The 20939-nt window shown below is 36.9% G+C and overlaps 1 protein-coding gene across 1 annotated transcript in view; it reads left to right on the top strand.

The window, feature by feature from the left end:
- Positions 1-20939, top strand: part of grik2 (glutamate receptor, ionotropic, kainate 2) — a 342712-nt gene that overhangs the window by 246420 nt on the left and 75353 nt on the right. The window contains exons 11-12 of the mRNA XM_079836135.1: positions 5208-5431; positions 20742-20860. Of these exons, the coding sequence (XP_079692261.1) occupies positions 5208-5431; positions 20742-20860 (343 nt within the window). The remainder of the gene's footprint in view (positions 1-5207; positions 5432-20741; positions 20861-20939) is intronic.

Raw genomic sequence — 20939 nt, 5'->3', positions numbered from 1 at the left:
ACCACTGGAGTCACATGGATTTCTGTAAAGATGTCTTTACTACCTTTCTGGTGCTTGAAAGTAGTAGTTGGGTAGGTCAATAGAGAGACAGAAATCCCTCAGAAAAAAGATCTTCATTTGTGAATGACATGAGGGTGAGTAAAGGATGAAGTAATACTTTAAATTGATCAAAAGTGACAGTAAAGACATCTGTGATGTTACAAAAGACTTCTGTTTCAAATAAATACTGATCCTTTAATCTTTGTATTCATCAAAGAATCCTGATGTATCACGGTTTCCACACAAATATGAAGCAGCACAACTGTTTTCAACATTGATAATACTCATAAATTTTTCTTGAGCAGCAAATCATCATATTGGAATGATTTCTGAAGGATCATTGACACTGAAGACTGGAGTAATGATGCTGAAAATACAGCATTGCAGGAATTAATTGCACTTTACAATATATTACAATAGAAAGCATGTATTTTAAGTTGTAATAATATATCACAATATTACTGTTTTTATTGCATTCAAACAATACAGCATAAGAGATCTCTTTCGAAAACACAAAAGAAAAAACTTTTGAATGGAATGCATATGAATACACCTGTCAAAAGATACTTTGTTGCTTTGACAACCATAATCAACATGTTATGGCATGTTTACCCTGGACATGAGTGAAGCATCCCATCTGAAGTCCTCCCATTATAAACAACTAATCTGCCTGCACTGGAAGCAGAACAGGCTATAGCTTTGGATTTTGAATATTGTGCTGAGAATATACAGTGGCATAAACAGAACGGCAGCATCTCTACTAGTTGACACATTTCAACCCTCACATTGTATATACAGTCACGCTCCTTATTGATATGCTAAGAAGACATGGTTTTGATTATTGCAGCTGCGGTTGTCACAGTGATGAGAACATCACGCAGGCCACAAAAAAACAATCCGAGGGCATGTTGAGGAGCGTTCGTGGAGGCAAGGCCGATTCCAGGCATAAGCAAACTAGGCGGTTGCCTAGAGCGTCATCATCTGCCTTCCGAGGCGGCGTCCAATGGAAACAAACCCAATAAGTGACGGATCTGGAACACTCTACATATGCCGCACTTTTAGGCTAAAATTATCAGCATAATTATAGTGCCTAGCTTTTGCAACATTATTTGCATTGCGAGTGTGCCTATTATGCCTTAAAATGCTTGCCTTGCAGATTTTCTCCCCCTCAATTTGTCCCCCCAATATATTTGCATGCAATGACTATATAATCACCACATCTCTTTACGTATAATCAGGTTTGTTGCTTACAATGGGAGTGATCTAGTTTGGGATGTTTCATGTTGCTTGCTTGATTTATTTACACAGTTTATACCTCAGTGATTAATTATGGGTTTTCAATTATTTTATCAGCTCTTATTCAAAATGTTTTATGGAATTTGTTACTCAGGTGTGATAAGAAAATCAATAGATGGTCCAACATACCCTCATGGCAGTTCACCAAAATATTAAAATTAGCCCATGATTTCCTCACCCTCGAGTCATCCTAGGTGTATTTCAGATGAATAAAATTAGTCATATATATATTGACTTACATTAAAAAAGTCCTGGCTCTTCCAAGCTTTATAATGGCAGTGAATGGCTGGTTTCGTTTTTGAAGTCCATAAAAGTGCATCTATCCATCATATAACTGCTCCACACGGCTCTGGGGGGTTAATAAAGGCCTTCTGAAGCGAAGTGGTGCATTTGTGTAAGAAAATATCTGTATTTAAAACTTTATGGACTAAAATAACTAACTTATGGTGGACTGCCGTACGCAGAGTGTACACTCTAAAAAAAATGCTGGGTTAAAATAACCCAAGTTGGGTTGAAAATGGACTAACCCAGCAATTGGGTTGTTTTAACCCAGCGGTTGGGTTAAATGTTTGCTTAAACAACCCAATTGCTGGGTTAGTCCATTTTCAACCCAACTTGGGTTATTTTTAACCCAGCATTTTTTAGAGTGTATGGTTATGTTTAGGGTTAGACCTAAAATCTGACATTTTCGTACAAATCGGATTGTACAAATTCACTACCAATTTGTTAAAATGTTAAAAAGTTATGTTTTATTTTGGGATTGAATTGGATGATCATAACATGTTCCAGTGATACTTTAATTTAGTGTCCAATTCTCACTATTAACTAGTTGCTTATTAGTATGCATATTACTATGATATTTGCTGTTTAATTGATAGTTTTATTCCCTGGGCTGTTGAATGCTTGAATCTGATTGGTTGATGAACGCTCTAAGGCGTTTTAACTCCGCTTCCCATTTTGACCGCATTACCTCCTCAGGTGTGAATTATTTTTTCTAATAATTCAACGGCCCGTTGTCAATTATTCCTTACATAAAGCACATATTAATGCCTTATTCTGCATGACCATGTTCTACATCCCTTAATCCTACCCATTAACTAGGTATGTCACGATACCAAAATGCCAGTAGCCGGTACCATACCATAAATTTTTTACGGTTCGCGGTACCAATTTCAGTACCACAGCAAAATGTTTTTATTTTTATTTTATTTAACTATTTAACATAATAATAAAAAAAAAAATAATAATAATCATTGGGCCTCATTCATGAAACACGAGCAGAACAAATTTGTGTGTACATCGTTCGTAAAGCCGCTCTGACGTAAATTTCCGGATTCACGAAAATGTTCGTATTTTCAAAATGTTAGTTGGTACGAAAGAAATTTACACCTGCTCCCAACCACGTGTAAATGGTGAGTAAAACATTTGAACAATCTGTGCTCTGATTTAGGAAAACTGACGAAATTGCATTTTGATGCACTATGTACCATAATAATATTTCAAGAGTTGATTTGTCCCGTCATTTTTTTATTTTTTTTTACTGTTCAAAATTTGGTAGCTAATAGGCAGCGCTCCTCACTGTCACTTTTTACCCGGCCGTCCAATAACAGTGGAGGAGGGGCGGGACAAAAACTACATCGACCAATCATCCCATTTGTACACCGACTGAAAAACAATAATGAAGTTAATACCGCTTTTTACAGCATTTTTTATATTCAGTAATATTCTTCAAAATGAGATACTAGTAACACATTACTGCCATGGATATTCTGTATCATGTTCATAGCAATCAAAGTGGAAAAAAATGGAAAAACGCTGCCCTTGCAAAGCGCTCTCAAGCGCCAGCAGCTGGCCATTTTCAGAAGAGCACCAGGCGTTTTTTAGCTGACTAAAACTGCTTTGATGGACACATGATAATTTAATATTTATTGCAAGGCATATGGTCTTTTAGCATTTATGCAATATACTGGAGCCAAACCTGAGAAAGAAGTCCACGAGATTCCACAGCGTTCCTGCACACGTCATTTGCAGTTGTAACTCATGGGTGGGGATTATGCTAATTTTGAATGAGCGCGACCGCACGTCCTATTTACGAATGTTTGGAATTCATTAATATACACACGTTTAACTACTGAATCCGTGGTATAAGAAGCGTTTGTGAATCTGGAGGAGAGTTTTCGCAAAGGTCCATTTTACGCGCAAATTACTCAGAATTTGCTCGTATATATTAACGAACGTTTCATGAATGAGGCCCATTATAAGTAAATAATACATAATCATTTAAAGGCTACATGCTGTTTAAAAGTAAACATGAAATTGAACATGAAAATATAAGCAACCATCTAGGCATAATAATAATTATTATTAATAGTAGCTTATTATTATTACATAGAGACGTTGCTAAATCTACTGTTGAACAGTAGCTTAATAGGCTTATGTTTCTGTCAATTTCTTCAAGTGAAACCAAAGTTTGACGGCTTGCCGTGAAGACCTTTGATTGTTCATAATATGACAGTTTTCTCAAATGAAACGGTAAATTCCCATGCAGTGAAAGTTTATGCGTTCATGTCCTCATACAGTGACACGGCAGAGGCTAAAAAGACAGCGAGTGTCACGAGTTCGTGCGTATGTGTGTGTGTATGTGTGTGTCGGCATGTTTTTGTGAAATATCAGTACATAAATGTGTATAATGACATGGGTATGACATAGGTTTTACAAAAAGAGGGTGAAATATGAGGACGTTCCCCATGTCCTCACTTTTCAAAATGCTTATAAATCACACAGAACAAGGTTTTTTTCACAGAAAGTTAACTGCACAGTCTCCTGTGAGGGCTAGGGTTAGGGGCAGGGGCAGTGTGTGTGTGTGTGTGTGTGTGTGTGTGTGTGTGTGTGTGTGTGTGTGTGTGTGTGTGTGTGTGTGTGTGTGTGTGTGTGTGTGTGTGTGTGTGTGTGTGTGTGTGTGTGTGTGTGATGGGTAGGTTTAGGGGCAGAGGCAGTGTAAGGGGATAGAAAATACGGTTTGTACGGTATAAAAACCATTACGCCTATGGAATGTCCTCACATTTCACAAAAACAAACATGTGTGTGTGTGTGTGTGTGTGTGTGTCTGGGCCCATCATTCACACATAGACGCAGAACATACAGGAGTAATATTTAAATATATTTTGCAGTTTAATATTCACAGACACTATACTCGGCTACAGTCTGGAGCCCTGCGCTTAGATAAACACGGAAGCGACTCAACGCAGCTGCGGGTACCAAATATACTCTGGAGTCGCTACTACAGAAATGCTGGTATCGTCACATTTTTTTAAATTTCAGTACTGACTTGGTACCGAAGTACCGGCACTTGTGCCATCCCTACCAATAACTAAACTTAATAACTATTAACAAGCAGTAATTAGAGGTTTATTGAGGCAAAAGTTTTAGTTAATAGTTAGAATTGGGCCCACTTTAGTTTAGGGTTCAATTCTCAGTATTAACTAGTTGCTTATTAGCATGCATATTACTAGGATATTGGCTGTTTATTAGCAAAACCTTTAACCCCCTTCATTTTCCCTCTTTCACAACTGCTATTTTCATTTTTTAGTGTAGTTGAGTAGCTGAGAGAGTGGATTCGGTTCAGCGCACCTCCGGTCCCTTAGACCCAGTAAATCATGGAAGGCTTTAGTAAGTGCTGAAACAGTAGCAGGTAAATCAAGAGAGAGAGAGCGCGAGTCCACGAGAGGGCTTTAAATTTCCTCTTAAACGCTGTGGGTCAGAGTGTGTGATGTGTAAAAGCCCTGTTTTCTTAATTTGATTTCCTCTAAATGCTTCTGCTCGCCCTGATTTACAGCCTATCGCTCTTTTCCCTGTGCGTTATTTGTTGGCAGAAAGCTGATCTTGCAGTGGCGCCCCTGGCCATCACGTACGTGCGGGAGAAGGTCATCGACTTCTCCAAACCCTTCCTGACGCTGGGGATAAGTATACTGTACCGCAAGCCCAACGGCACCAACCCGGGGGTGTTCTCCTTTCTCAACCCCCTCTCCCCCGACATCTGGATGTATATTCTGCTCGCTTACTTGGGTGTCAGTTGTGTGCTGTTTGTCATAGCCAGGTAACATACCAGCCACATATATAGACATAACCCCACATCATAACCTCATCTCATTGACATGTTTTCCCAACTGAACCGGATTTAACGTTAGTGGCCTTGAAGGAATAGTTCACCCAGAAATGAAGATATTCACGCTCATGTCCTTCCAAATCTGTATGATTTTCTTTCCGTGGATTGCTAAAGTTGAATTTTCCACCTCTTTTCCATGTTATCAAAGTTGATGTGTGATGATTCAAAGGCCCTCTTTACACCTGGTATTAAGATGCGTTTTGGTCGATCGGATCACAAGATCACGACGCTAAATACAGGTGTAAATGGGGTCTAAACCATTTTGAGCTTGTCCACTTTCAACCACTTCCAGAGGTAGTTGAAAACGCATTTGAACGGATTGCTTTCGTAGTGTAGACGCTCATGTGCTCGAATGTAGACGCAAAAGACCCCCTACTCTCCGCCTTCTGACCTAACGCTTAAACATTATGGGAAGAGCGCTAGCCAGGCGCGATTTAAACTTTGTCGCCTGGAGACCCAAGTTTGGTTTGAAGATGAAAAACGTACCAAGCACAATGTTCTCTCAGCATTCCTGATTTCTAACACACACTTGTGTCTATCAGAGCAGAAACTAAAGCTGCTGCTCTCCGTATGTTTTTCCATTGTCTCCGGTTCGCTATCATATGTCAATTGCGTGAGCTTATTTAGTCCATTTGATTGAAAGATATGAAAAAACCCATTCATGTATCCGCCCATAGACCATCCCCTAGAAGAAATCAGGACAGAAGTGTCTGAAAGTGGACAAAAGAGACGGATTAAAACACCAGCTGTAAACGGAAATGTGTCTCCCTCAGCTACTCGTGATCCGGGCCATATCTAAAATCATATGATAAATGTAACCTTGTGTAATGAACGGATTTGTAATATACTTTTATGATACGCTTTTGGTGCTTTTTTTGTCGTAATTTCGCCCCAATCCTCCGGTTATTCTTCAGAAATCCGCTTTTCATCTTCCATGAAAGTTTGACAGAGTTGGAACAACATGAGCATGAGTAAATGACGACTTGAGGAATAGGTTAACTATTTCTTTAAGAACTCTGAATGCCACTCACAATATTTACATGATGAAACGTCATGAGATTCAGCTCAGCAGTTTTCTGGAAAATTACAGAATTATGAAATGCTTGCAGGTGTGAATAGGAGATAACAAAGAGTTAACGCTTTCATTTGAGAGAGAAGCACGCACACATAAACTCACACGAGAGAGGAACTTTAAGGGTTGCTTTGGTCTTCCTGTCATGACGCTGAGGAGCTACAGTTTGTGTCTCACATCTGATAATGCACGATAGCACAAACCACTAAAGCAAAAATGCAAGACAGTATGTGAGTGTGTGAAAGACAGAAAGCAGGTATGCGGGAGTGTTCAAGCGTGTGTGTGTGTGTGTGTGTGTGTGTGAGTGAGATTGAGGCATTTTCTGGTGTGAAACGCAACCCTCCCTCCCCATCCCTCGCTGTCCCTACTGTGTCTACTTAGTATCCTTTTCTTTTCTGACTGGGTTTTTCCACATCCTGCTTCACATTTCCTTTGGCAACTGAGATTCTATAATATCTAATGCTACAAAAAAGTGTGCATATAGTAAGCAGCAGATATTGCTCTAATATTTTATCCTAAACCTTTATTGCTTAAATTTGGTTACAAAATTAAGTCATCCTTAGGACGTATAATGTATGATAAATTAATAACACTTTATTTTTTTTAATGATAAATAGACATTACTAATAGTCCCTTAATTTGATATTATGGGTTTAGTACAAGTTAAAATATTGATTAGAAAATAATTTACGCATAAATTACTCAAACAAAAATATAGCTGGAAAGGAGTAGATGAAATTGACTTTTTACATATCTGTTCATAACTTTAAAATTAATTTTTTTATACCAGATATAGCTTAGTATTTCTCCCGCTTTATGGAGGCTGTGCAAATGCAGTGTGCCATCCAGATATGACATTTTCACACATTATGAGATCAAAAACATGAAGGTGGACATTAAACATATGCACAGATTAATTGTTCACAATAAGATGTATAGCATGCATTTAGAAAACAGATGTGAAAACAATTTTTTTCAAAATTTGAAAAACGTATTTCGAGTTTGAATTAATTAAATTAAATTAAATTAAATTTTAATATATATATATTAGGGCTGGGCAAATTAACGCGTTAACGCGGGCGATTAATTTTTTCAGCTTAACGCATTAAAAATATTTAACGCAAATAACGCAGCGTCCGTTTTTATATCCATTTTTGCTTAGCGTTACATGATCATCACGCTCCTATTCATGTAAATGCTTCCAAGCGTGACAAGACACAAGCGAACGCGCTGTATGCCAATGTCCTGTGTGTGTGTGCGTGTGTGTGTGTGTGTGTGTGTGTGTGTGTCAGTGTCCTGTCTGTGTGGATGCGTCTCATGTCAGCTAATCAAGGGACACACACAAACACTCGACGCATAGATAGACTCGCGTCAGTTTCCTGCTCACATCGAGTTCTCTTTTGCTCTTGAACAAACAATAAAATAGAGGATTTTTGAGTATTCTCATATTAGGAGTCTTAAATTAGTTAAATAACGTCTTAAATGAACTTAAAGAGTTGTGAGGAAATGAGAAACGGGACAGCGCGTGAGATCCGCTGCCGTTCTTAAAGTGACAGGAGCACTGATGATGCCTGTCATTAATGTTCATTAAAGAACAACAGGAACAGAGAAAATTGTAGCTTTAATGATGATTCATCTATATTTCATTTATTATTTATGCAGTTAAGAAAGGTGTTTGGTAACTATTACATTTCTGTATATGTATAACAGGGAAGGCCATGGGTAAATATAACATTTATTATTTTGGGTTTATGTAGGCCTAAAGATTGTTTTAAGTTCACTTAAATTTAAAGTTGTTTTTTTAAAGCCTAATAAATGTTGAAATTGGGAGCTTTCAGTTATACTGTAATGTAACGTCATTTATGTTTCATATAGTATCAGTGATACTGGCCTTCAGGTGCATAAAAAGATGCAATTACAACACATATTTAAAATATGCTGTCTTTAAATTGTTTATACATTAATTTGGAGAGTAACTGAAATTATTACAATATCAAAATATTAAAAACTTAAAATATTCAAAACTTGCGATTAATCGCGATTAATTACAGAAAAAAATGTGATTAATTAGTTAATTTTTTTAATCGATGCCCAGCACTAATATATATATATATATATATATATATATATATATATATATATATATATATATATATATATATATATATATATATATATATATATATATATATATATATATATATATATATATATATATATATATATAATTATATTTTATTTTATTTTATTTTATTTATAGTCTTACATTTTTAATTTCCAAATCCACGAAAGCTCAGCACATCTATTTGCATACTTATAAAAACGGTGACATAAAAAAAACACATTATATATATATATATATATATGTGTTTTTTTTTTTTTTTTAAGTCTCTATCTGTAAGTTGCCAGGCAACCATCCAACCCATCCATCCCATAATTGCAAAATGCAACTGACCTCTTCTTCCATTATACTTTTAGTGCTTCCATTAGAAATGACATTTTGTATGTACCTTTTGAAACCGAGGTAAGAGTCGAAATGATCTAGGGTAATCGGCAGCTTATTATTTATTTATAGACCCAGAATTGCCCTTTAAATGCGTTATACTGTAGTGCGTTCTTGCTGAGATCAATATTTTTAACCATACAACACCATTTTCATTTGCATTGGGTCTTTCCATTGGTCCTCATTTGAAGCATGGTGGGGAGAAATCCACAGAAAAGGCCTTATTTTAACCCTAAAACTCTGCATTCAGCTGGTCTAACCCCAGAGTTTTATGGTTAATGCACTTGTGCTTTATTAATGTTACTGGCGATATGATCACACAAGTTTATAACAAGCTACAACTGCCATCTAAGTTGGTTCAGAATATGCACCTTTCACCTTATAACTGCGCTAATGTTAACGCTGGGTAAGTGTTCACCTTTCCATTACTCAACTCGAGCACAAATAACAAGCACACAAATCAACGGCATGTTTTAGCAGAGAAGACCTAACACAAGAGCGCAATACTGTGTTTATGTGTTTGTCTCTTTGTACACATTTCTTTATGTGTGCATGTGCGAGCGCTTTTGTGTGTGCACTTTAAAGCCGGTATATGCAGCAAACATGTCTGCGTGTGAGAGAGAGAAAGACGGAGCGAGAGAGAAAGAGATCACAGGGTGACATAATGGGGACTGGTGGAGGGTTTCCTAAGGCTTATTCTCACCATGCAGTATTTAGAAACCTTCCTTCTGGGTACAGAATGAAAGTCAAATATTTATCCTCCTCTCAGGATCTGTAATGCATATCAGCAGTTGTTTTTGTTCCTGTGGTTTTCCTTTCTTTACAAAGTTTCTTCTCTTTTCTACGAAAGCAGGTGATGAAGCAACTGAGGAGGTCTCAATTGAAAAATATATTTTGCCATAGTTGTTTAAACGCTGCGTCTGAATCTAATGCTTCAAATAAATGTTTTATAGTTAATCCGACAATAAAGTTGGTACATGTAAAACCATATTCTTATGAAAGGCAAGTTTATCTTACTATTCCATATATACACAGTAGGAGCAATAGATATTACAGGAGTTTATTATATTTTATTTATAGATTAAAGTTTGCAACCAATTGTACTTCTGTAATCTGATAAGTGAAACAAATGCAAGAAAATTTCACTCTTTTATCCACCGGAAATTGATTGTATTAAGTGTTGCCAGATTGGGTCGACGATTTATTAAAAAAAAAAAAAAAACAATATTTGAACTGCCAAAATAATGTGATATAATTGTATTGCCATGTCAATCAAGGTTTATTAGCACAATTTTATCTCCTTAAAACAAAATAATGATGACAAAATAAAATTAAAATAAATACATTTCCAAGGAAAACTGATCAAAACAGGGCAAATACATTCAAATACAGTCATGCATGACTAAAATGTCCAAGTGGAAACTGTCAAAATCACGAAATTAGCCAACGATTATTCTCAAATGTCAACAGTAAGAATAAATTAATTTAAAGGGGTGATGAATTGAGAAATCAACTTTCCTTTGCTACGAGCAATAAACATGCCGATTCCAGCCGCGGAATCGATTGTAAACAAGATACAGGTCGAGACTGGATTTGCAGACATATTGAGATTAAAACACAATGCTGTGCCTCCTATATTGGATGTGTGTGTGTGTGTGTACGGTTCGCGGTTATATTCACATCGGGCCGGCCAAGTAATACAAAAATAACATTCCAATCAATCGCGGGTGGATTAGAGATGAATCATTGTGTTTCAGACGATTCCCACATGTACTGAGGGGAGCTGATGCTCATTAAATATGCTAATCTTATCCAATCCTAGCCGTGGGCGTTTACTTCGAAGTCTTCAGTTCGGCACGCCCATCAAAACCGAGCGTTTTTCAGAGAGCCTCAAAACCAGGGTAGAAAATAGCCTATTACTTATTCATTATGATGTTTCTGAATGTAAAAACCACACAAACCTCATAAGTTGACCTCAGACAACAGTATGACAAAATTTAAAAAGCCAGTTCATGACACTTTTAAGTGCAAAAAGTGCCCAATATAAGTGATCGGAATAAACAATGTAATTAGCAGGCACCAGCCAAAATGTGTCATTCACTGATAGTAGTAACGTTATGTCTTTCGTGAAGTACATATTTGTAGAACATAAGGCACAGTCAAAATGAATTAATCGTTGATTCAAACCTCTTTCAGCAGCTGTTGGAACTATTTAGTTCTGTATTGACATGTGCAATATTTGAAATATTTGAATATTTTATCAATAATTATTATAATTTTTTAAAATTATAATTAGGCCTATTTCTGCATTTATGTCAAAACCTAGAGACTTATTTATTGATATGTATTCGTGTCAAAATAACATATAAACATCTTTTCCTATTCAATTTTGCCTGGAAATGCTTCCAAGACGCTTGCATGTCGTCTATTTCTAGCATGCACGCGTTTTCGCCGCGGCTTGAGCGGCACTTGAGACTCGCATGTCACGCAGGCAGTGTGCAAGCTCTAACCTGTTAACATGGGAGCCGAAATAAAAACAGACACGCCACGCAGCTGACACACTCACGCCACGCAGCCAGTGTTTAGCCGGCCTAAGTGCGGAACCGGCCATGATAAAGCTTTAGCTCCTTTACAAATTAGCATACTCTCTGTTCTTTGAAGACTGGGTGCACCCAAAATTCGTGTCGCAGCTGATGTGAATGGTTTTGACGCGAACTATTCGCACACGAAATATTCGCTTTTCCACTTCGCTTTTTCGTTACGCGTCCAGTGTGAAAGGGCCTTTACTCTTCTTTATTTCAAAAGTAATTTGTTACATTACTAGTCACGTTACTAGCCTTTACCCCACCCCCTCAAAAAACAGAATATAATGACTTCTCTAGCCTGCTGCATTAAATGCTGATCTGCTGATGTTGCATCATACTTTATGCGTTTTATAGCGTTGCACACTGTAACCAATTAAAATTACACACGACTGTGTTGAGTTTATGACTGCTAATGACCAATCACAGGCGTTAAGATTAGTAATCTCTGAAACACCAGAGTTTTGTTCAGAGCACGCACTCTCATCATAAACTGATAAACAGTTTGTGAGACCGCAATGAATTAAGATGAGTGACAACTTCGTAATTATAAAAGGGCGCAGAGTTATGCACACTTTCTAGGTGATAATCCATTCATAATTTGAAGAAAAAAGTATGTTTTGGTACATTAGGTAAGGCAATGGTTAGGCTATTTATTATTTGCACTGGCTGCCTTGCCAAATCACACATATGCTTGCCTATTTAAATTATAGTGGTTTGTGAACATAAAACCCTCTTAATAACAAGAGTGTTTATGGATGTGTTGGCAGTGGTGGAAAGAGTACTGGAAAAGCATAGTCAAGTGCTGTTACTTGGCAAAAAATTTAGTGCTAGTAGAGTAAAAGTACCTGTCATAAATACTACTTAAAGTAGGAGTAAAAAGTAAGAACTCAAGAGTAGTGAGTTTTATGCTATGAATGTTATTCCACCTTATACCCTGCAAATTAAATATGTAGCTTACTCTTTTATGGATGATTCTCAGTAAGAACAAAAACAAACAAGAGATCCCCAACAGTAGTTCAATATTTCTCCAAGTTTTATTGTTGACTGCTAGCACTAAAAATACAGCCATGTAATATTTGAGAAAGCAACCAGTAATCTGGTGACATTTATGACAACCATTCTGCAGAGGTTTTCTTGCGGTTAATTAAAAAAGGTTGCAAAACATTGTACATTAACAATTTTACTTAAAAAAAAGCTGAGTTCTTTATTTTCAAGACGCATGTACTGCTTTAATTTCAATGTTTTCTCTGTAAAAAGAGTACACTTCAGAAATCAGAATCGAGTAACTCACAATTTTCACCACTGATTATTTTTGCTTGCAATAAAAAAAATAAACCTGATTTAAATATAAATCTGATGTTTTATGAAAGTTATTTGCTGTATACATGGACAAAATTTTTCGCCATGTGAGAACACGTTAAATTAAAATATGCACTTCAATAAGCCGTCAGAAAGCCGGTTAGCACGTTTACATGCTGAGCGAAATCGATGTAAGGGACACAAATCTAGCAGTGACGATCGGTTAATGCCTAATGCACTGAAGCCTGGCAAACAATCAAGATAAAGGAAGTGTTTCCAGCAGATGGCAGAGCTTGTGCAGCGCTAACAGAATACGGACCATTTGTGCGTGTATTAGAAAATGTAATATTCTGCAGTCAATTTTTTGTCATTTTTTAAGGCAATTTCACAATTTCAGTCATCATACAGTAACCAGCAACAACCACCTTTCATAAAGTGTGCGTCTCTCACTCTAGGCTGGTCATGACTCGCTATCATGGCTGATTTGACGGGAGTCACAGGACTGATTATTCGTCTGACAGGGAAAAAATAAACATAATGTAGCGACAGCTTGTTTAGGGAAAATAGCGCAATAAAAGTACAGATACAGCACTTAAAATGCACTCAAGTAAAAGCAAAAGTACACTGTTTTTAAACGACTTAATAAAGTACAATTCCTGAGAAACACGACTCAATTACAGTAACGAGAGTATTTGTAATTCATTACTTTACACCACTGTGTGTAGGTTGGTAGGAGGCAACACGTAACAATTTCATGACATTGTATGAAAATGTGTTTTTATCACATTTAAACTTACAATAAACTCAAAATAATGATTGTATTTTCAGAAACAGAAGTTGTAATTGTATCTCTCTATGTTTTCGATGGTAGGCTATAACTGCCTCGCAGGCGCTTACCAGTCAAAGTAGATATCAGGTCGATGACGTCGCGTGTGACTTACTTTCAAAAAATATATTTCTCTTTCTTTACAATCTAGATGATAAAACACTGCGTTCTGCTGGCAAATGTGTAACGCAGCTGTAACATACAGCGACCTGGGCTTGGAACTACACTCTAATTACTATTTTTGACATTATAACGCGTTAAATTAATCCGTTACTAAAAAAGAAATCAAATTACAGTAACGCGTTACTAAGTATGCGTTACTGCCCTACACTGGTCCACAAATATTGCTTCAATTCGGTTACCGTACCATACTTTGCCTTTAAATTGGTGGAATTATCTCCCACAACTACGTAAGATACAAGAAATGATGTTACTTTACCTCAATGATAAAATCTGAAGCACTGAACAGTGTGTGTGTGTGCACGCTCTCTGAGAGAATATTTTAATGTAAAGAGTTATTTTGTAAAACGTCAATATTGTTACCATAATATCAAAATGAAAACAGAATTTATCACTGATCACACGGTGGGTTGTTTAAAAGACTTTTTTAATCATGATTTGATTAGTGCCATGTGCTCTTAGCATTTATGCTAGAAGTTAAGTTTTTGGCTAAAAAGTTTAAAATTGTCAATACTGTTACCGTCAAACTCTGTTACCAATGTAAATTTAACTTTTTATAATATATGTTATAACAATGTTGTCAGTAACAGACTAGACAAACAATACTATAAAGTAATCTGTTTTTTGTTAAAAAGGAATTAAGCACTGAATTATTCAAATTAAATATGTTTTCAATAGGATACTGGAAAGAATTTCTATTAGTAGTTTTTTTCCTTAAGTTTTTGAAATGCAAAATCTATCTCCAATTATAGAATCATTCATTTATATAATAGTAACTATTACATACATAAAGGCATTAATGGTGTGCATCTTGAGACAAAACAATGGCACTGACAAATTTTAAGATCTGCTTTCAGTTAAAACAGGTCAAACATGCAGTTTAGTCTGGGACTAGCTTAAACCTTGTCTGTGAAACCGGGGGATTGTTTGAGAAAAAGAAATTTGACAATGTCAGTCTAAGATACAGGAAATCTAGGAAGCCAATCGTTTAGAACCTCTCTTACACATGCAGACTGATTTCATGTATCGCTCATGTCTGTAGCAAATGGTGCAGGAGTTTAATTCTACATATTAGGAGTTTGTTCAAATCCCTAAAAGGAAAGTATGAGCAATATTTGAAGTAATATTCATCTTAGTAAACATCACCAATGAGCCACTGTCGTGACTGCAGTGAGAAACCTCAAGTATGAGGAAGGACGGGATCAGCGCTCCTCACAGGATGAGTAATGCTTTCACCAGTCTGGGCAAGTGCTTATCAGATCCCGCTCATTTCCAGGTGGAATATGCTTCTAAATGGGCTGCACTTAGGATGATTTAACAGACCGCTGTGTGGAGCTGACTAGATAATTAACTCAGAGTCTAGGAGGGAAGACGGTGGAAAGAAGGCACTGAAATAAATAAAAAAATCTGGTTTTCCGGTACAAATATTTATATGGAAGCTCGTTTCCGCCACAGAATAAAACATTTGAAAAGATAATTGCGACTTTTCATCTCACAATTGTGAGTTTACATCTCTTAAATCTGACTTTTGTTCTCAGAATTGCGAGATATAAACTCTCTCCTGACTTATATATAATTCAATTCTGACTTTATATCACGCATTTTTGACTTCTTTTCTCAGAATTGCGATAAAATACCTTTTTTGATTTTTTTATTCTGTGGTGGAAACAAGCTTCCATATATATAAGACGCATTTTCCTGAGAAGCAAAATTGTATAAGATAAGTCAAATTTCTTTTAACATTATAATACATTTACTGTATTTTCAGTTACACTTTATTTTAAGGTGTCATTATTACACTGTAACTAATTAACAATGAATTAATAATAATGAATTAACAACTTGTACTTACCATAGGGTTAGGGTTTGCTTGAGGGTTATTTGCATGTAATTATGCATAAATTACTGTTATTACTATGGACGCTTTAAAATAAAGTCTTTCCATACTTTCCTACCTATTGCCATTTTTTCTTTTTCTAAGCATAAACCTTTTTGAACCAAATTGATTTGGTATCTGGTATTTGCGTTTCTGAGGCATGTAAATTAACAACATAATCAGAACTGCTGAAAAATATGTTGCACACAATTTACTACATGCCTTCTGTCGTCTGATTGACAGTTTAATTTTTTTTTGCAAATGTCCCCTTTCAGCTCGTGCTTCAAGTGAAATATTTACAAATTTGTTATCAAGTAAGTGTAAGAATAACTTTTATATTGTTTAGGGATGCACCGAATCCAGATTTTTTGGATTTGGCCGAATACCGAATTCACTGGTTAAGATTCTGCCGAATCTTACTCCCATCTTCAGTCCATTATCACAGTAAACACATTAATGAAGTAAACGACGTCCACAGCAGTGTATTTTTCATTTTATTTTATTTTAACTGTAAAAAAAGAAGAAAAAAGAATAGGCAACATTATTCCAGGATGACTGTCCATCCTTTGAAGTTGCTGCATTGGCTGCTGTCTGTAGATTCCCTCGCTCAACTCGTATTCTTTCGGATGTTTCATACGCAAATGTTTTAACAGCGGCTATTGTTTAAGGTCCTTGTCACCACGAGATAAATCGGCATTGCAAATTGAACATGTAGCTCGACTTGAATCGCCTTCTTTTGACTGAAAGTACTGCCAAACAACATGTTTTCTGTTCACCAGTTCCATTTTCACTTTCTCACAGACTGCATTCGAACGGTCCACTCAAGCCGTGTTTCCACCACAGGAGCCCTGCACGGCCCGTGTCCAACAGCTTATCAAAATTTTCGGCCCGAGTCCGACTGTAGCCCGTGTTTTTTTTTTTAAATCCTCCCTATTACACATATTGTTGCAGCCATTAAAATACTTCAGTTTTGTTTTTAATGTCAAAATAGTTATATTTTGTTTCGTTTCTTTATTAAGTTCATTTAGAAAAAATGTTTGAAGACTTTTTTGTTTGTTAAATTAAAGTTTTAGTTTTTTATAGTAACGACCAAGCGGCCGACAGTGAGTTAACCACTTGTTTGATCAATTTAGCCTCTCAAATCAACACTTGACTTGTCTTGCTTATAATAAAATCCATAGATATAAAACACTTCAAGCATCACAATATTAGTTTAAACGTTTATCCTTACTATCACCACCACCACCACAGTAAAAAGGCATTTTTGACAAACTGAGGCAGGCTGATGCTGTTCGCAACGGTGCACGCAAACGAAACTGGCTACACAATTTAAACAAATAAAAATAAGCAGGTTGTCTTACCTTACACCTCTCCGCAAAATGAATATAAATCCGATCTTCAATTCTCATGCTATATGCACATTTAACAGAGTTCACGTCGACGAAAGCAACAGATGAGCTGCATTTTACTCATCAGCTCATTTCAAGATCAAAGACTGGAATATGAGAACGATCGACTGGTAAGAGCATTTAGTCTCATTCGTTTTAATTAAGATGATTGTGTTTTTGAGCATCTAAGACTTAGCCTATTTTCAGTTTCACTTGCGGCAGTTTGCGTGTTGGCTTGCTTTACTGCGGCGATGCAAGTTGCATAGCGCCGTCCTCTAAACACTATGCGAGCCAGTCTTGACAGTCGCTGTATCATGGTCTCATGTTGTTTCCACCAGCGCAGCACATCGTATTGTTTCTTTTAATTAATGAATGTCTAAAATATAAAATGAAGGAAAAAGGCCCGAGGTACGATGTGAAAATTGACCTGATACCCGGCCCTAGGGGCGTTAAAAAGTCGGGGCCCGTCGGGCTCGGGCAGAAATGCAGGGCTCTACCAGGAACTAGGGACTTCGGGCTGGTACTTGGTGTGTTTCGACCGCAGGAACCAGGGTCTAAATGAAGTTCCGGGTAAATATTTCCCCCTCCGAAAGTCCCAGCTTGCGAGGTAAACACTAGTAAACACCTTACCGTAATCAACGGCGGCATCATTACGTCGACCAGCATAGCGCGCATAGTGCAAACCTAGGGTTCGGTTCGGTGGAAAAAAAATTCTAAGCTTCGTCAGAAACCGAACCCCATCAAAAAGCCCAATATTCGGCCGAATCCGAACCCAAATCCTGGATTCGGTGCATCCCTAATATTGTTAAATATCCCAAAAATCCTCTTCTGTTATTTGTGAAAATTCAATGCTTGGCACTGGAATAATATATGATGTCTATGGAAGTAAACTAATGACAAATGTATTTGAATAAAAAAGCTTGTTGAATTGCACTAATGCATTGTATTAACAGCGCTTGCATTTTAACCCTCTCGAGTCGGCGGTCGCTCCGGCGCGATCGGCTCGCTTTTTTTCATATCAGTGCCAAAGAGACTCAAATAACTCTGTCGTTTTTTAACATTCAGGCAAGTGTTATACATCATTATAATCTGTTAAGTTTCTATTTTTTTCAAGTCAAAAGCCTTGTGAACACATATCTATTGTGTGTTTTGAGGCCTTAATTTTAAAAAAAAATTTTTAGTTTCTTCAAAAATCATGCATAAACATTTTTCTCTCAAAAATACAAGCATGTACATACATGTTGCTCACATTATTATGTTAGCCCAGTTTGTGCTGAATACAGTGTAATTACACTTGCCATTAATGTGTTTATAAGCAACTGAAAAAAAAAACACAAATGTCAGAGCATGTCAAAACTTCTAAAGGGCCCTAAAACAGCTCAGACTCCAGAGGGTTAATGCATTTTTTAGGGATTTTTACATTTTTAATAATGAAAATGTGTGAAATGTTTTAAATTGAAGTATTAACAGCTTAAATATATGACCATGTTAAATTTCAGCCCATAAAAATGTAATCCCTAAAATTACAATGCTCTGTTAATGCAATGCTTTTTTTTTTTTCCCATAAGTGCAAATCAACAAGCTTTTTTTGGTTTGTTTCAAATACATTTGTCATTATTTGAATCCAGAGATTTCATAGATATCCCCTAATGCTGAGAATCCAGTAGGACTACGCTGAACAAGCAGCCAGTCTCTGAAATCTATGGCAGTGCATTGATTAGCAATGCGTTCTTGTCGCATCCTTATTGAATTGCATGTTAGCTAGACAGCATGACCTCAACCGAAGCTGCACAGCAAAGCTATTTAAATATGTCAGTCTTCCCGATCTGACATGACTGTTATCAGGTGCGTGATCGTTCCTGCGCACAATGACTTTCTGAAAACCCCCCACCATTGTTCTTTCCTCGGGCATCAATGTTTCCTCAGCCTTCGTTTATCTCTTCATGTTGACCTTGCTCGAAATTTTCCCTCTGCGGCGCAGATGACCGGAGATAACGGAAGGTCAGTATAATTGGATCAAACTGACAGCTAACGGGCGACTGACGCTTCCCGTAGCAGCAGGTTAAGCCGCGTCTCACTCAGACAAGAGGCTGTTCATCGCCTCTCTCCTCTGCTGGCACGCTCCAGTCGATGACAGCCATCCATGTTAGATTTGCCGTTAGTAATTGGCTTTACGCAACATGATTGTGTGAACTTGCACAAAGACCCTTTTCGTGAGAGGTCAATCTATAGGTTATAGTTTCGTATGTACGACTAGATCAACTGGTTCAAGCTCAAATATTTTTGTGGCTGTTTAGTGAGTCTAGAGCCTACATAGGCACTTCTAAGGTAGCATCTCAACCTCATCTCATAAGGATTTGAATGCATTCGTACTGGTACAGTATGTAACACTAGAAACTGTATTTTGAATTTATATGAGAATGTTGTGTTGACTGTTTTTTATTAGTTTGATACAGAAATTGTGCTATTTAAAGAGCACAGCAATCATTTTCAGATTTCTCCAGCACTTGATGAATCTTGCTCATAGACTCATAGATGCAGAAAAGGTTGTGTACTCTACCATTAGTCTCTGCAAGTTCTGAGGGAGAATAAAAAATAGCTGAGACAAATAATCTCCTTGGTATCTGATTACCCAACTCTTGAAAAGCCTGTAGATGCTTTTTTATCCCACCGCTTCAGCACAAACTGCATTGGGTCACAATGCCTAATTGTCACCCAATCAACCTTTACTAATGTAATGTCACTTACTGTATATTTAGCTGGAGGAAATGGAAAGTCTCAATGTGTGAGATAGATAGCACAGGACGAGGTATCGGGATGTGGAGATGATGGAATAGACTAGATCTTCTGCATTGGGCATTTAAATTAATTCATCCTTTTTTAGACTATAAGGACCATAAAGTGTGATGAAAATGTTATACTATTTAGTTCAGCATTTGCACTTACCATGTCCTTTGATGCATTTTGAGAAATATTTGATTTTGAATGTGAGACAAGTAAACTGCTGTTGGCACAACGGTCTTTAATGTGCAGGATTGTAAAGCAGATCATATTAAAAATGTTATTGCAAATGACAAAAAAAAACCCCACTTTTTTACTCTCATGTTGATAGTAAAAGGTTTCTGTTTGTTTTTAGAACTTAATTTGTATTTTAACATGGGTTGCTCATATGCATTGGTAATTATGCTTGCCTTTGATGTGAATATGTTATTTGAGAGTTCCTGGAATTGTAAAAAAAAACATCTCTAACCAACATGTAACTATCACAAGCCTAACGTATTTATTTGTTACAGAGAAAAAATGTTTTAACCATTTGATAAGACGGATGGTAATATATTCTTCAAGAGAATTTGTATTTTTCCTGAATCTGATATCTAGTTAACTGATGAACATGCTAACCTGTCTCTTTCTCCTTGTGTCTCTATAGGTTGACCTGCCTTTCCTTCATTTACCTTCCATGTACGATGTCACTTGGACTAAAATGTGTCTGTGTTCTGTGTCGCTCATCACAGGTTTAGCCCCTACGAATGGTATAACCCCCACCCGTGCAACCCCGACTCGGACGTGGTGGAAAACAATTTCACTCTGCTAAATAGTTTCTGGTTCGGAGTTGGAGCTCTCATGCAGCAAGGTAGACGCCTCTGCCTGCCCCTCTTAGCACACATCCCACTCTTTTGCTGGGGGTCCCAACTTGCTCTTGTCAGGCCCAC

Source organism: Gobio gobio, assembly GCF_949357685.1.
Source record: "Gobio gobio genome assembly, chromosome: 15".
In the NCBI taxonomy this organism is placed as follows: domain Eukaryota; kingdom Metazoa; phylum Chordata; class Actinopteri; order Cypriniformes; family Gobionidae; genus Gobio; species Gobio gobio.
This window is presented reverse-complemented; position numbering and strand designations above follow the sequence as displayed.